Here is an 18,208-nt window from a genome sequence, read left to right on the forward strand (position 1 = left end):
CACTGAGGATGATCAGAAATTCAAGGGCATCCTCTGCTGCATGCCTTCAAATAAAAACATCTTGACTTAGTTAAAATCTAGGCATCATTGTAGTTGAAATCTTCCTTTTCAAAATGAAATCTATCCCTGAATTCGTCAAATTCTTAATTTGGGTGTAATAATACGAAAGACCTGACTATGTTTTTAAATAGAAATATACGTTATATTTTTACCATCTTTTTACCTTGAATGTCAGTCTGTCCTCCTGAAACATCTTCCCAATATACCACTATATCCATGTATTAGATATTTTGTATATTCTCGGCTGAGTGTCACTTCTAATCTAGATCATTCTTGTTATATACATGTTTATTGAAGTGAAAAAAGAATAGTAAGAAATGGCAAGCAAGTTAATACATGCTTTGGGATTTGAATTCAGGACTCATCTCTCAGTCCAGAAAAAGAATTTTATTGCCACACATTAAGATTACACTGGGCAGACATTGGCAGGAACATCTCTGAGTTCAAGGCCAGCCTGGTCTACTGAGAATTCCAGAACAGATGGGGCTGCACAGAGAAACCCTGTCTCAAAAAAAATCAAAGATTGTTCATTTCTGTCTTTCTCCAAATCCTGTTCTACACTAGGAGCATTCCTTTGCTACTTTTTTATACTTGTTTTCTTCATGTTGTATGTATTTTGTAAAGGTGTAGGGACTATATTACATTGTCTTACTATCTCGTACAGTGTCTTGTTCATAGTAGTTCTTAGTAAATGTTGGATTTTAATATACAATAATAATTGATATCTAATGTTTTTTATGCCATTGCAAGTTTACAAAATGTGTGTTTCTTTGACTTATTGTGTTTTCTTAACAATGCAGCTGCAGAGTCTTTAAGTGTCATTCCTGGTCCTCCAGAGAAGAAATCTCAGACTAGTTTAATGTCTCCTGGTAGACGTAAAAGGTAATTACTTTTTATACTTGACACATTGCCAGTAGCCATTTAAAACAGACAAAAAAAGAATTTAGCAAATATTTACACCATGAATAAAGTAACTAGATTAAGTTCTTGGGACTATTATTATATTCATTCCAAAACCACATTTTTTCCAACATTCTGACTTCACTAAATTTGAGTTGTGTTTTTGAATCAATAGTGTGTTTCTTATTTTTCACTAACTTTTTGTAGTGATGTGTGGAATAATGCACAATTTTAGGGTGTTTTCTTAAATGAATATAAATAATGTTAGTTTTTTTTTTATTATTAGTTCAAATTAGGAACAAGCTTGTTTCATATGTCAATCCCTTCTCCCTCTCCAACCCCCTACCCCATTCACCCTCCACTCCCCAGGCAGGGTAGGGCCCTCCACAGGGGCTCCACAAAGTCCAACACATCATCCTGGGCTGGGCCTAGGCCCTTCCCCATGTGTCTAGGGCAAGAGTGCATCCTTTCACGTGGGATGGGCTCTCAAAGTCCCTTCTTACACCAGGGAAAAATACTAATCCACCACCAGGGGCCCCCTCGAGTGCAGAGGCCTCCTCATTGACATCCATGTTCAGGGGCTGGATCGGTCCTGTACTGGCCTCCCAGACAGCATCTGGGGTCAATGTGTTCCCCCTTGTTCAGGCCAGCTGTTTCTGTAAATAATGTTAGTTTTATGGTTCAGAGGAAAACGTGTAGTTTTAAATCATGACAACATGTTTTCAGGCATGTTTATGGTCCACAAGAACACATGACGTTAAGTCATAACAGCATGTTTTAAGGTGTATTTTCCAGAAAAATTCTTCCTATTCTACTTCAGCTTATATTTCTTAAAAAATATGAGAGATTAGAGTAGGGTCTTGGTTTTTGTTTGTTTAAGTTTTTCGAGACTTCTCTGTAGCTTTGGAGGCTGTACTTGAACTCACTAAGAAGACCAGTCTGTCCTTGAACTCATAGAGTACTGCCTGCCTCTGCCTCCAAAGTGCTGGGGATTAAAGGCATATCTGCCAGCACTGGTCGAGAGATCAGAGTTCTAAATGTTTGGGGTTTTTTTACTCATTTTATTTATTTTTATTTTATTATGTGCGTTAGTGTTTAGCCTGCATGTATGTTTGTGAGGATGTCAGATCCCCTGGAACTGGAATTAAAGATAGTTGTGAGCTGCCATGTGGTTGCTGGGAATTAAACCCAGGTCCTCTAGAACATCCGGTGTTCTTAACCACTGGCCATCTCTCCAGCCCCCTAAATGGTTTTTAGATGATTCCTCATATGTCAACCAGTAGGTTTTTTTTTTTTGGGGGGGGGGTTGTTGTTGTTCTTTTACTTTTGTGGTTTCATAGAGCCTTTATTATAAACCTTTTCTAATTCAAGACTGACTTTATTAAAGACTTTCTGATTTAACTACATAAAACATTCTTAATATTCAGTAACTTTCACCTTTTTATTATAAAGTTCATGAATAACTAATTTTTTTTCATAAACCCACTAATACAGTTGGTCTCATTCCATCACAAGATAGGCAATGAGATCGGGATTGTAGCTTTGTGGTAGAACATGTGCCTCGAATGTGTGATCCATGGGTACCTGCTAGGTACCCTGTGATCCAGCAGTACCAAAGAAAGAAGAGGATAAAAGTAACAGAGCTCATATACTTTAAACCGCGTAGCTAGTGAGTTTTTTTGTTTTATGTTATTTTGGTTTTTGAGGGTTTTTTTCAATTCTTTGTTTACTTTTCATCGTTTTAGTTTGCTGTTCAGTAGAACTCGAGTTCATTACATATGAATCTATGTCTGATAATACATTTTCTAGTCTTCTGACTTTGTTTTTATGGAAAGAGAAAAATACTACCATTATTATCTCAAGATTTTTATATACATTATCATTGATCTCTTAAACATAATGGTAAAAGACAAGCTTTTAAAATGTATTTCAGTGAATCACAAAGGAAGAGTTTTACGTCATCTGGACCTCATTCTTCAATAAGGAATTTACAGGATCCAAATGCATTTGCAGTAGAGAAAGTAAGTGACCTTCCCAAAATTTGCAGCTTGAAATATTCTCAAATTTAATAACACTGGTATATATATAGTTATGTGTGTTTATGAATTTTGGTATGAATATGAGAACAATTGAATTGCCTTTGGATTGCCTACTGATTGAATAGAGAATTGTAACTGTAAAGTAGTACTTAGAGAACATACATGGTAAATTTACCAAGTAAAAATTTTTTGTAATTTCCCAATCCTGTAATTTGATTGAGCATTTTACCAGGATCAGATAATTAAAGGACTGTGTGACAAAAACTGTAGAACTGCATTTTAGATGCATTGAAGACCAAGTTGATAAAAGATCTGTGACAACACTTCTGAAATGCAAAATATTTTGTTCAGGCCTGAGTGTAGAGGTAGGCACCAGTGCTTGTGTTTCTACTTACAGCTATCATAAACTATCTACCAATATGGATTTGTTTTTGTGGTTTTTTTTTTTTCATTATTTATTTAGAGATGAGGTCTTGTTTATGTTGTTGAGATTGAACTCAAAACTCCTGACTACCAATTTATAATCATACCTCAGTCTCCCAAGTTTCTAGGACAAAAAAAAAAGCTTTGATTTGGGTTTTAGTGAATAATATAATTCTTTTCTATCCTTTTATTAGTGTTCATTTTCCTTTTCAGCAAATGGTTATTGAGAATGCAAGAGAGAAAATATTAAGCAACAAATCTCTTCAAGAAAAACTAGCAGAAAACATAAATAAGTTTTTGACTAGGTGAGTTGTGTAATTCAAATCTCTTGATTGTTTTTCCCTAACTACCCAGCTGCATTAACAGTTTTCCTTTCTGTGTTACAGTGATAATAGTATTGCTCAAGTACCTAAGCAAACAGACAGCAACCCAACAGAGCCAGAAACTTCAATTGATGAACTCCTAGGACTTCCGGTATGGGTAGTTGTGTGTGTGTGTAGGGATATGATTGTGTGAGAGACCTTTTGAGGGTTTTGTACATTAGAACTAAAGGGTATTTTGGTTTTAAAATCATTGCCAAAAAACTATATGTATAAAATCTAATTTAAAGTAATTAAAATAAAATGTTCATCATATATTTAATCTGTTTCTGAACACATTTGAGCAGTGAACACATTTCAAAGACTCATTTATTTAAATAGTAAAAATGATCAGATTTTTTTTCCACCCTCTAATAGCTTACCTGCTTTACAGATATTGGTGCAGCTTTATTATACACATAAAAATTATTCATGCAAGTATTCAGTACTTGCAGATTCACTGCATGATATCTTTGTATTTGATAAACAGCAACACTCTCGTCTTCCCTTTCATCCCCATTGCTAGGAACTGAGTAGTAATTCAAAGATAACTGGAATAGCATGTTAAATATGACTTGCATTCATCATATGTCTTCTAACAAACTGATCCTAAATGTATCATTTTTCATTCGTAATTTCTAGTTTCCTTCCCTAACTTTTTTTGTCATGCTTGAGCTTTTTATGTGTCAGTGATGCTTCTCACTGTTTTCAATGAACTTTCACTTCCAACATTTGACGGGTTTTTTTTTTTTTTCACTTGCTGACTGTATGTGACATGTTGCTAATTTTCTTAATTTCATAATGCTTCTTCCTGAGTTGAAGACCTCATTATTTTCTGCTTAAAGTCATTGATTAATTTTAGAAGTAGAATTCCTCCTCAAATTTCAGCTATATAGTTTATCTAGTCTTTACTATCTTTGTGTAGTCAGTAACAGAAGTTGGTTATCTCTCGGTGATAGCTTCTTCGTTAGTTTCATGCATGTGTTTATTTGGGTCTATTTTCCAGTTTTATTTAGGGATGGTTCTTACTTTTAAGGGTTCCGTCTCTAGTACCACTCAGAGGGAGAAAACAAACTAATACAACAGCAACAGCACCAACTAACATCAGTTAATACATCACTGAAGACTGTAAAACAGAAAACAACAAAACTAATGTAGTGTACTATAAAGTTAAAAATTAGTAAAAGTAAATGTAAAAATAAGTGAATGAAATAAAGGCTAGGGAAAGACAAGAAAGAGAGGTTAAATAAAAGAATAGAAAAGAAAGCCATAAAAAATAAGAAGGAACTTAGTGGTTAAAAAAAAAAAAAATCAAGCCAGGCTTGGTGGTGGAAGCCTTTATTTAATCCTGGCACTCAGGAAACAGAGGTAGGAGGATCTCGGAGTTAAAGATACGGCTAGTCTAAACATCTAGTTCTGAGATAGCCAGGATTATATAAAGAAACTTTGTCTCAAAAACGTACGGACAAAAGGACTGTTGCCTAGTACCAAAATAATATGTGGAAAAAATCTGATAAATGTATTTATTTATTCTGTTTACAGAATAAAATTTTAAAAATAAAAAGGCTTTTTAAAAAAGATAGTTAAAGCCGGGTGTTGATGGCGCACGCACTCAGGAAGCAGAGGCAGGCGGATCTCTGTGACTTCGAGGCCAGCCTGGTCTCCAGAGCGAGTGCCAGGATAGGCTCCAAAGCTACACAGAGAAACCCTGTCTCGAAAAACCTAAATAAATAAATAAATAAATAAATAAGATAGTCAAAATACTACTGAAAGTATAATTAAAAGAGGAAACACAAGGGTGAGGAGCTGCGTTATTGCAGCAACTTCTTTATGGATACTCTACAATTTAATCTGTGAGGTAGAGGTACAGGATGGGAATCTCTCAGAGACTTGTTTCCCTATGATTTAGGCTGGTCCTAATCCTGTACTAGAGAAATATCTTTCATCTTAATAGAGCTGTCTTTACTTCAGTTGCTTCCCTCAGTCTATAGGCTGAGTTTTCCAATTTTATCAGTTCATGTACCCTATGGTGGCCAGTGTTGTAGCTAGCAAGTGTCTTGGAGTCTTTTGTGAGTGAGGGAAGCAAACAGCACTGAGATCAGTGTAGGTGCACTGACCTCCATACTTTGAAAACTCTGTAGACATTAAATATCTTGCTAATGGGATGTGACTCTGGACATGAGAAGTAATTTGCTGAAGCTTCAGGCTTCTCAGGCTAATAGTATCTGCAGTTATCAGGTGATGATGGGCTTGCCTAGCCACAGTGAAGGTGACTGTTGCCAACTATATTCTTCAGTGCCCAAGCCAAACTCTTAAACTGTCCAGCATTTCCATAACTGTCTTCCTTCTTCCTATAACTACTTGCCATAGCTGTCTCACCCTGGGTATGTGGGAAGTTGATTCTAGGCTCCCTTACTTGTGATTATCCCATGTTTCAGGTCTCAGGTTACCTCATCTTTGTAGAATCCCTCTCAAGATAGTGTCCACTTACAGCCCTCCAAGACAGGGCAAGTTACAAAGTGGGCCTTTTCTCCACTGCTAGCCTAGCACAATAGAGGACTCACTATCTCACCTACACTCCTATCAGCATTTGAGGACTTTGAGAACTCTGGGTTTGTCTTGTGGATGTGTAGGACTGTCAGTCTTTTTCATTACTGCCACATGGCTTAATTTTGTGTAAGGTTTATGTTTGCCTTCCTCAGGCACTATTGGAGCCATGTGCTTCTGAGTACCTTTTTACTATTATCACCATCCCTTATAGATATCCTGTTAACTTCTGTGATGTCAGGTGTTGTCCTTCCACCCATTCTCTTTGAAATAGAGTCTGATTGTTCTTGTCCTGGCTCTTCTCATCAACTACATTTTCTAATTCATTTTCTTTTAGATAAGTCTCTTGTTCAAATCAAAAGGAATTTTCTTGTAGGGAAATACTCATGCAGAGGTTAACAGCACATGAATAATTTCTCTCATATTAAAGCCATATTACTTCTATTTATTTATGCCTTTACTTTTACTTTACAGAGTGAAATCCATATGTCTGAAGAAGCAATACAAGATATATTGGAACAGACAGAATCAGACCCAGCATTTCAGGCTCTCTTTGATCTTTTTGACTATGGTAAGTACACCATTTATTCTAGGAGGTAGACAGAATTTTCTCCACTATCTTGAGTAACCTAACCCAGAATAAAGTAACATCACCCAGGGCTTTGTTTACTTTGGAAAGTTTAACTATAAAAATGGAGACTTGGGTTTGGTTTTTGTTTTAGTTTGGTTTTGTGTTTTGACTAGTCAGCATGAGCTATGCTGGGTCTGTTACAGTTTAGGTAAATATAATTGAGAGATCCTAAAAGAATGCAGAGTATTCAGCCTTGAAGTCAGAACAGCCATAGTATCAGCCTTTTCTATGAACTTGTTACATGTGCATATTCTTGAAGAACCTTCCAGAAGATCTTAATAAACATCTAACGTTAAGAACCACTATTTGGGCTGGAGAGATGGCTCAGCGGTCTGTTTTTCCAGAGGTCCTGAGTTAAATTTCCAGCAACCAAATGGTGGCTCACAGCCATCATAGTGGGATCTGATGCCCTCTTCTGGCATAAAGTCATACATGCAGATAGAGCATATACATAAAATTAATAAATCTTTATTCTAAAAGAGAGTGAAAACCACCAGTTGACCCAGGCAGTGGTGGTGCAAACCTTTAATCCCAGCACTCAGGAGGCAGAGGCAGGCTTTGAGGCCAACCTGATCTACAAAGTGAGTTCTGGGACAGCCCAGGACTGTTACATAGGAAAAAAACTTGTCTCAGTAAAAGAAAAAAAAAGAAAGAAAGAAAGAAAAGAAGAACCAGCAGTTATAGTCAGGTATCATTACATGTGCACATTATCTCAGTATTCAAAAGGCTGAAGCAAGAGGGTTGCTTGAACCGAGGACTTGAAAAGCAGCCTAAGGCATCATGGCAATACCACAAATGATGAAAGTTTAGTGAGAAAATCCTTGAATTTGTAAGTAACATGTAAAGAAGCATGGTAACACTTTTAGGGGGTGGGTAGGAATACCTATAATATTCCTTAGGGCTTTAGAGGTAGAAGCAGGAAAATCAGGAGTTCAGGGTCATCCTGAGCTACCTGACACCCTATCTCAAAAAAAACAAAGTATGATTGAAATAAAACTTTTAACAATTATTTGAGAATGGTAGTATTCGTGCTTTTTTTTTTTTTTTGTATGGTCATTTAATTATTTCTTACTCTTTTTAACAGGTAAAACAAAGAACAATAAAAATGTATCACAAAGTGTTTGTAGTCAACATATGGAAACTAATCCTAATATAGTCTTAGCTGAAGAAACCAATCTAGCAATTAAAAGTTCTTTTGAAACAGAAGAATCTGGTAAGATTTTTTATTTTGTTAATGACATCCACAAAAATATTAAAATTAATCTCAAAATTCAAAAACAAAGTACTGTTTAAATCAGAAGTTACTTAAATTACTACATAGTTCATTTTTATGCTTATAATTTTCTGTCCAATGAGAAAAATTGTTGCTAGATCTGTAGTACTTTGATTAAAAAATTAATTTTTCATACTCATTCTTTCATAGAGCAATAAACATACAACCTAGTAGTAAATAGTATTGGCCAGATGGACAAGTCTGTAACAAAATAATTTCATTAAGGTTCGAATTCCAATGCCTAATCTGTTAGGTTCATGTGTTAAGAGTTTTTCAGCCTTCTGAGTTGAGCTGACAGTCAATTGTTTCAAGGAAATTTTACAATATATGCTGATAGTATTGAATGTGGTTATTTGTAGGTTGTCCTACATTTCTACTATATCTACTATCTCTACTGTCTTTATTCAGAGTCTTACAGTTCTGTCTTCTTTTTCTTTTTGGTTTTTCGAGACAGGGTTTCTCTGTGTAGCTTTGGAGGCTGTCCTGGCACTCGCACTGAAGACCAGGCTGGCCTCGAACTCACAGAGATCCACCTGCCTCTGCCTCCCTAGTACTGGGATTAAAGGCGTTCACCACCAATGCCTGGCAAGTTCTGTCTTCTATGGAGTGCCAATGTAGCATAGTTAGTCTATACTTAGTAAGTACTCTGTGAATTAAAAGAAAGCATGAATAAGTCAATATTAAAATTTTAAAATATAGAATTTTTAAGTATATAGAGTTGTCAAGTATAACACAAATGTGTAGAAGTACATAATAAAAATGTATATAGCTCTCTGTTACAAAATCAAATCAAGAACTTGCCTGTGGAATCACCTCTCAGTGAGAAAAGGATCATTGCCAGCACAACAAAGAGTACTTTCAGTAACTCCATTCTCCGCTTCCTGGATCTCTGTTCTTCAGATAGCCTTCATTTTCACTTCTCATAATTTGGTAAACTTTATGCCATTTTCAATACCAACCATCTCCATTTATTTAGTCTCTCTACAAGCTATGCCTGATCATCATTTCTCCTTACCTGTTTTCTTGGTTGGTTGGTTGGTTAATTGATTGGTTTTTGAGACAGGTTCTTTCTGTGTAGTCTTGGCTGTCCTGGAACTTGCTCTATAGACCAGGCTGGCCTTGAATGCAGAGATCCACCTTCCTCTGTCATGCAAGTGCGGTGATTAAATGCATGTGCTGTCTTCACCACTACCCAGCTTCTTGTCTGTTTTTCAGTGCCTAATGGTATCTAGTTTTCTCACATCTTGTCTTTAAAAACTAGTTTTGGAGTATCTTTATTTGAGTTCATTGTTAATAACAAAGCTCAACTTACCATTTCTTAGACTGAGCTATATATATTTGTGTGTTCGTTTGTGAGTTTGTTCACATCTAGATTATGTTTCACTTAAGCTTTACCATAAGCAAAATAAAACTTGTAATCCTACTCTCAGAAAGTCTTGCAAAACCATTAAGAAACCACTTTCAGGCTAAGAATGGAGCTTGTAGCAAAGTGCTTATGTAGCAAAAACGCTCAAGTTAATCTCTAGCACTATTTTATTTAATGTAACTTATCCTGTGTTTGTATGGCCTAACATAATTTCCCCTAATCTCTCCCTCAATACAGAATTAAGTAGGCTCTACACACAATATGGTTTTTACTAATTATGATAGTTACAGGCATTTTTCTGGATTTTTCCTTATTATATTTTTCCCATATTTGTTCAAAGTGTCTAAATTATGACTGCTATAAGACTCACTATATTGATGCTACATTGTTTCTTCTTAAAAAGATTTTTTCTTAGTCTCCCATCGACTTTTTTCCTATACCAAATATACTATTACCGTTTTCTCCATACCTTATTACAATTTTCTGTTCATGTATTCTTTTCTAGATGTCTTAATCTCTATAAGGTCATTGAGTGACTAGTTCATATTTGCATTCTACAGATGTGTATAGTTGTCCCCAATAAATATGTTAAGTGTTAAAGTATACACAGAAATTGTGTAAATTGTATAAAATGATCTTGGTCTCATTTCACCATTAAAAATAAATCGGGGGAAAAACAGGTCAGTCATGGCAAAATTTGAGAATATCATCACTCAGGAGGCTTGAAGCATGAGGATCACTGCAAGTTCAAGGCCACACACAGTGAGACCTATGTAAAAAACACTGATAGGAGAAAAAAAAAGTCAAGATAGGGAAAACACTATTTCCACTATTGTTTAGAGCCAGGTTAGGGCATTTTGTCTTCTGGATGTTCTTAAGCCTCTATACATTTTCCTTCTTTGGCATGTGTTTTCATAGGGAAACAATTTGATATTTGTTCACTGCATCAGTCTTAAACTTATTAGTATGTCAAAGGTTAGTATTTTCTTGGCAAAGTAGATTGTACAGGAAAAGTGACTGCTTCAGAAGCTAAACATACTCAACGTAACTTTCCATCACACTGGTGTTTTACAGATGGGCAATCTGGTCAGCCTCCATTTTGTACAACCTATCAAAATGAAGATGTATTATTAAGTGATTTGAAGAATGACAACAACCACGATGTTCTTCGACAGGAATCCCAGGAAAATTTCTCCCAAATAAGCTCTAGCATGCAAAAAAAGGCCTTTAAAACAACTGTACCTGCTGAACAGAAGTGTGCCCTTGACATTACCTTTGAGTCTGTGTCGAATTTGAGTGACTTTAACCAAAGAGGAAGCTCTACTGAAAGTAATGAACATTGTTCTGAGTTATATACCAGTCAGATGCCCACTGAAGATGAAGTGGCTATGGAGGTTGAAAAGAATTCTTTGTCTCCAAGTCTGCTGAATGAACCTCAGTTACAGCCTGATCAGCCTGATATGCCAGTAACTTCATTTGTGTCTCTTGGTGGTGAAACAAATGATGAAAACTTAATTCTCTCTAGGAAAAATTCCCAGCTTTTATCCCAGAGTACTCCATTAACTGGAAAGCCATCTAAAAGTCAATTTTGTGAAAATTCTAACAATGTAATAAAAGTTAAAACTAATTCCCTTGGTTCTGAGTCCCCAGACTCTAGTCAAATTCAAAACAGTAAAATTGAAACTAATAGTGAATCATCAGTTGCAGCACAGCCACTACCGGATTGCCAAGATAATTCTCCATTACAAAGTAAAATATCACCTGTGACTGTTGAAAGTTTAGGTTTAAATGTATCTGAACAAATAGAAATTCATCTTGAAGAATCAGTCCCTTCAGATAAACAGCTCTCCAATGGTTCAGCATCTGTTGACTTAAATCATGGGGAAAACGAGACTGAGACACGTAAGTCTGAGAACTCTCAAGAGCCTTCCTCTTCTGTGAAAGATGGAGATACTATTTTTCTCTCTTTGGGTGAACATAACAGCTCTGAAGAACTTGCACTGGTTCCCCAAGAGGGTAACCCTATGAAAAATAATCATTCGCTGCCTTCAGAATCTGGTGGTTCAGTGGGAGGTTCTCTTGAGACCCAAAATATTGATGGTAAACCTAGCAAAGACTCAGTGGATGTAGATGCATCAAGTATTGTCTCTCTCAAAATTATCATTAGTGATGATCCATTTGTTTCCTCAGATGCAGAGCTCAGCAGCGCTGTATCTAGTATCGGTGGAGAAAACTTGCCAACGATAATTCTGTCTTCTAAATCTCCCGCCAAAAATGCAGAATTTGTTACATGCCTGTCTTCAGAAGAAACTGCGAGTGCTGTTGTATCTGTTGAAGTAGGGGATTCTGGCTCAATGGAGCAGAACCTTTTAGTACTCAAACCTGAGGAACCAGTAGTAAACAACCCTCAGAATGAAGATAGCATTGCATTTTCAGCCAGTGTTGCACCATGTGTTCCTAAGGATGGAGGATACATACAGTTGATGCCTGCCACAAGCACAGCCTTTGGCAATTCAAGTAACATTTTGATAGCTACCTGTGTGACTGATCCAACAACCTTGGGACCAACTGTCAGTCAATCTAATGTAGTGGTATTGCCTGGGAATTCTGCACCTATGACTGCACAGCCTCCTCCACAGCAATTACAGACACCACCAAAGTCTAACAGTGTATTTACTGTCAACCAAGCTGTGTCGCCAAACTTTTCACAAGGTAACTCTAAGAGCATATTGGAGGTGAGCTGGGGATATAGTTCATTGGAAAAGCACTTGTATAACATGTACAAGGCTGTGGACTCTATCTCCACCACTGAATGAAAAGAGATGCATGTATGTATGTGTGTATAATTTATATGTGTGTGTGCACACATATTTTGGAGCTTCTCTGGATTGCAATCTTAATTTTCTTGTGTGAAGTCACTGACTAGGTAATAATATAGATAGTTCCTATGACAAAATACTATACAAATAATTGCTTATGCATCTTTCTTGCTATCCAGTTCAGCCAGATTTTGTTTAAATCTGGTAGGCTGTAGCTTTATTTTTTTTTTTCTTTGCGAGTTTTTAATGTACAACACTAAGCTGTAAAAAAGAAAAAGCCTAATTCATTGCATACCTATATATATGCTTCAACTCGATCTAGCAGGGTATTTCTTTATTTTTACTTTAATCATGGTTCTTTTGCAGGATGGAGTTCAAGACAGGGTTTCTCTGTGTAGCCCTGGCTGTCCTGGAACTTTCTGTATAGATCAGGCTGGCCTCAAACTCAGAGATCCACTTGTTTGTCTCTGTCTCCCCAAGTACTGGGATTAAAGGCATGTGCTGCCACCTCCTGGCTCTAGTTTAGAGAGACTTTCAAGAAAACTTAAATTCTATAAAACCCATTCTAATTACTCATGTTCTGGTGCTATTTAGAAATGATTCAAGTTGGGGCTGGAGAGAGAGCTCAGTGGTTAAGAGCACTGGCTGCTCTTCTAGGGGACCAGGGTTCAGTTCCCAGCATCCACATGGCAGCTCACAGCTGTCCATAACTCCAGTTCCAGAGGATCTGACACCTTCACACCAATGCACATGAATAAAATTAAATAAATTTTTAAAAAGAGAGAAAAATAATTCAAGTCTTTAGAGACTTCCCCAAGGGCTCTTGTCTTCATTGTATGTTGCTTTACATACAGTTAACAATCGGCAAAATTATCATAGCAATCAAAGAATTCACACATATTCACCTACATTCCCATTGTACTGATATATAGACAATGAAATCTGATGAAATATTATCAACTAAGCATTAAATTTGGTGAATCTATTTCAAATGATGGAAAGGCCAGAATTGCTGAAGAATATGAAGCTTGCATTAAAACCTAGAGAAAAGAGGTAAGATTTGAAGCCAAGGGAAGTAGAATAAGTATTCCTGGATACTTGGCAGGTTTATGTGAAAATAAGATCTTACAGGGATAGTTAGCCTTTTAGGTAAAGGTGCATTTACTACCAGGACTAAGTTACTATAGCTTTTCTTGTGGTTGACTCCTAAGGACCATGTGGTCACTCTAATTTTCCCTAGGTAGATTAATCTGGTTACAAAAGTATGTTCTTTTTGCCCAGTACCATTAAGATATAATACATTGAGTAAATGGTTAAGGGCTATAAGTACTCTCTTGGAATCCAAGTTTTCTTCTATAAGTTCAAACAGAACAGTCACTACTCAGTTCCTAATTAGTTTCAGTCTTTGTTAGAATAATCAGTGTGTAATAGGATCTTCTAGCCAGAGAGTCTTGAGCTTAGGATAATATCACTAAATGCCCTACATCTTAATATTTAGATTTGCTTTGTTTTGAATTCTTAACTTTTATTACTATACTTGATCAAAAAAAAAATTGGGGGGGGGTGGAGATTTTCGAGGCAGGGTTTCTCTGTGTAGAACCCCTTTGGAGCCTGTCCTGGAACTAGCTCTTGTGGTTACTATTTTTGTGATGAAAACACCATTACCAAAAGCAACTTTGGTGGGGTAAAGGGTTTATTTCACTTACAGTTCCATATAGTAGTTCATCATCAAAAGCAATGAGGGCTGAAACTCAAGGCAGGGACCTGGCGTCAGGAATTGATGCAGAGGACATAGAGGGGTGTTGCTTACTAGTGACCCCCACCCTGGCTTGCTTATCTTGACTTGCTCAGTCTGCTCAGGAATGGCACCACCCACAATGGGTTGGACCGTCCCACATCAGTTACTAACAAAATGCCTACAGGCTTGCCAATCTTAAAGAGGCAGTTTCTCAATTGAGGTTCTGTCCTTTCAGATAACTAGCTTGTGTCAAGTTGACATACAACTAGTCCGCACAATAGACCCATTATCACCTTGACACACAAACACATCACTGTTAAGCCATAACCTTTCTTTTCTTATACTTCCCAAAGATCACACATCAACATTACAATATAATCATTCCAAAATTTTAAAGTCCCATAGTCTTTAAAAATAGATTCTCTTAGGGTCGGAGAAATGGCTCAGTGGTTAAGAACACTAGCTGTTCTACCAGAGGGACCCAGGTTCAATTCCCAGCACCCACATGGCAACTCCCAACTGTCTGTAACTCCAGTTCTAGGGGCTATGACACCCTCGTGAATATATATACAGGCAAAACACCAATACACATAAGTTTTTTAAAAAATAATAATAATTCATTCTCTTTAAAATAGGCAATCTTTTAAAATCTGGACTTTTAAAATTCAGTGTTTGAATTGTATGCTCCTATCAAATCAAAAAATAGTTACTTCAGGAGGGAAGAACCAGGGCGTAGTCATAATCTGAACAAAGCAAAACCAAACTTACAATATTAATCATTCAATGTCCAGTGTCGGAGATTCACTCACAATCTTCTGGGCTCCTCCAAAGTGACCCAAAAGGCTTAGGTCTCTTCTCAGGCTCTGCCCTCTGCAGCACACGTAGCTTGTCTTCTAGACTATGGCTGGCTCCACTCCACCACTGCTGCTATTCTGAGTGGTCATCCTATATTGTTGGCATCTCCAAAACTGCTGGGGTCCCTTGCTGCAACTGAGCTGCACTTTCAATGATAGCCTCTCCTGGGCTTCTTCAGGGACTCCAGTCTTGCCATACAGTGCCAAGCCTCGGTTGCTCTCCATGACCCCTTCATGCCTTCAAAACCAGTACCAGCTGGGTGACTCTTAGACTACCAACATTGGCAACTAGTATGAGGTACAACCTTGGCTGCTTCTGGAATACAGCTTCCGTGTGCTGACCCCAAGGAAATCCTTCCCAGAAGACTTCACCTCAATGATGCTAGTCTCTTAGTCACAGCTGATTCTTCAGCACCAACTGTCCCAGCAAAGCAAAGGTTTTACTTCACTATTTCTGGGCTCTTGTTAATCATAGCCAGTTCTTCAGCTCCAGCTGACCAGACACTACAGATTCTTCACAGACAAGGCCCAGTATAGTCTTTCCTTCCCTCTGAAACTTAGTGAGCCAGACCTTCATCGTCTGTACTGCTCTTAACATTCTTGTTTCCGAGGTCCTAAAGGATAGCTCCCTGAGCTCTTAACATCTAGCCAAAGCTCCAAAGTCCTTCCACAATCCTCCCCAACACATGGTCAGGGTTGTCACAGTAATACCCCACTCCTAGTACCAACTTGTGTTTTAGTTGGTGTTACTACTGTGATGAGACGCAATGACCAAAAGCTACTTGGAGAGGAAAGGGTTTATTTCACTCAGAGTTCCATGTAGCAGTTCATCATCAAAAGTAGTGAAGGCAGGAACCTGGGGGCTGGAGCTGATAGAGAGATTTTCAAGAGAGAAGATTTGGTTATAGAATTTGTTTCAAAATACTAATTACTTTGACATTTATTGGTGTCAAAAGATTTAGGGAAGGAAACCTGATTTTAATGAAAATTGTTTTTTTAGGATCTGCCATCATAATTGCTTCTCCGGTCCAGCCTGTACTTCAAGGAATGGTGGGAATGATACCTGTGTCTGTAGTTGGACAGAATGGAAATACATTCTCTACTCCTCCTCAGCAGGTAGTATTTATGAACTAAAAAAATAGTGTGAGGAAGCATTCCAAACAGCATAATTAATTGTATGTTGTTGTTTGTTTGTTTGTTTGTTTGTTTGTTTTTCCTTCTAGGTCCTTCATATGCCTTTAGCAGCACCTGTTTGTAACAGAAGTATCACTCAATTCCCCATTCCTCAAAAATCTCAGAAGGCTCAGGGACTCAGAAACAAGCCTGTTACAGGTACTTGTTAAAAAGAGTTCAAATCAACTTGTGTCTGTAAAACAACAACTGAATGTTTTCATTCATTTTGGTTTTTCAAGACTGGATTTTTTGTGTGTAGCCCTGACTGAACTCACAGAAATCTGCCTGCCTCTGCCTGGCCACCAACCCCCAGTGAATGTTTTCTTCTTGTACACCCCTAACAGTCTTCCTTCCCTTCAGGCAAACAGTTTTTGATTGGACAGCTTTGATTCTGGTAAATTCCTTTGCTTTGCTGAATGCTTTAGCTTTTATCCATTACTCCCTGTTTCCCCAAATAATTTTGAAGTGTTTAACAAAGTTTGCATAGCATCTTCCCTTGTTCCCTTCTTTTGCCAGTAATCTTTCACTCACATAAAAAACATGAGTTACTCTTAACACACATTTCTCTTAGTTCAAATACTCATAATTTTCTGTCATATCAGTAGTGTCCTACCCTGGTTTTTGTTTTCTTCTTTAAGATTCTCAGTTTTCTGGTTCATCCTATATGTTAGTTGAATGAAACCCCACCCCCTACATAGTAGAATATATGACTTGCTACCTATACATTTCATTAATTCTCTGTTCCTCAGAAGCTCCTGGCCTATGGTGGTGGCAAATTCTAACCCACAGGTAGGAGACTAAAACAGGGTTAGGCCAGGATGAACAAGTTAAGTTAGTAAGACCCTCCTTGAGAAGGGAAAGGAAGTGAAGGAATTCCTTCACCCTAAGCATTCCCTAAGAACCTTATGGATTTCATTGGAATGTCTTATAATGTCTCCCCTTTTACCTCCAATGTTATTAACTTGGAACTACCTCCCCCCAACCACCCCTCTCATTTGTTTGTTTTGGGTTAGTTTGGCTTAGGAGCTTTTTAGTCTTGTTAATCTTTACAAAGAATCTGCTCTTTTATATATTGTTTTAGTCCCTGTTTCTGCCCTGATCTTCATTATTCCCTTCCATCTGTTTTCTGCATTTGAGTTTGAGATGCTTTGTTTGAATTTTGAGATGCGTCATTGTTATGTGACACTATTCTTGGAGAGACGTGAACAAACATCCCCTCGTCCCAGATAAGGAACCAGGAAACTGACCGTAGATCAGAGTCCAATTTGGTGAACTAAAAAGCTCTTTTGGATTTACTTCCAGGAATTTGGGTGAAGCAAAATGACTCAAACAGCTCCTGGGTGAGGCTTCTAGCCCCTAAGAAGTCTCATCAGGTGGCTGAACTAAAGCAGGGAGCATATATACCCTATAGGCGAGGGGTGATGACCTGTCTTTCACAAGATTTCTGCCCAAGTATGATCAAAAACTAGGCATTTAGTTTTGACTGCTTTAGGCATTGAGGTCTTGGGGCTACTGGCAACTTCAAGGGAGGGGCTGCTACAGCAGCAAAGAATGCAGAACTGTATTTTTGGCACCTTTGTTGTTGTTTGAGATTCTTTGATGGGGGAGGTTTGGAGAGCGAGAAATGGGACTTTTTGGATCAAGCAGGAGTGGGCTGGAGGTTCCAGCCAAACAAGCAGTTTGGCTATTCTACCTCTTCAGGCATCTGTGCTGGTCTTTGACTGTCTCTTAGCAATCCTTATTGTTTATATATGCATGGGAAGGGAGGGACTCTGATCAGCCTTAGTGACTTCCTGCAGCTGTTGAGCTGTTTACTTCCTGAGTTTAAGGAGATTCCCTGCAGGATGCATTTTTGCTTTCCTTTTAACATCCCTCATCTTAAGGTATTTCCCTACAAGATGGGGGGTTTTAATCTCAGGAAATTGCTGTACAATAACCATTAGGGTGGCCACTGGGTGGTGGCTAATGCTTTTAATCCCAGCACTTAGGAGGCAGAAGCAGGTAGATCTCTGTGAGTTCGAGGCCA

The 18,208-nt window shown here is 37.7% G+C and overlaps 1 protein-coding gene across 3 annotated transcripts in view; it reads left to right on the forward strand.

The window, feature by feature from the left end:
• Positions 1–18,208, forward strand: part of LOC100771222 (protein NPAT) — a 41,727-nt gene that overhangs the window by 15,702 nt on the left and 7,817 nt on the right. For 2 of the 3 annotated variants that reach the window (XM_027415086.2, XM_027415087.2), the window contains 9 exons: positions 861–942; positions 2,894–2,981; positions 3,636–3,727; positions 3,809–3,896; positions 6,803–6,899; positions 8,044–8,172; positions 10,673–12,310; positions 16,010–16,125; positions 16,233–16,341. In XM_027415086.2, the coding sequence (XP_027270887.1) occupies positions 861–942; positions 2,894–2,981; positions 3,636–3,727; positions 3,809–3,896; positions 6,803–6,899; positions 8,044–8,172; positions 10,673–12,310; positions 16,010–16,125; positions 16,233–16,341 (2,439 nt within the window). The remainder of the gene's footprint in view (positions 1–860; positions 943–2,893; positions 2,982–3,635; positions 3,728–3,808; positions 3,897–6,802; positions 6,900–8,043; positions 8,173–10,672; positions 12,311–16,009; positions 16,126–16,232; positions 16,342–18,208) is intronic. The other variant, XM_035443698.1, reaches the window with a different exon arrangement.

Source organism: Cricetulus griseus, chromosome 4 (genome assembly GCF_003668045.3).
Source record: "Cricetulus griseus strain 17A/GY chromosome 4, alternate assembly CriGri-PICRH-1.0, whole genome shotgun sequence".
NCBI classification, from domain to species: domain Eukaryota; kingdom Metazoa; phylum Chordata; class Mammalia; order Rodentia; family Cricetidae; genus Cricetulus; species Cricetulus griseus.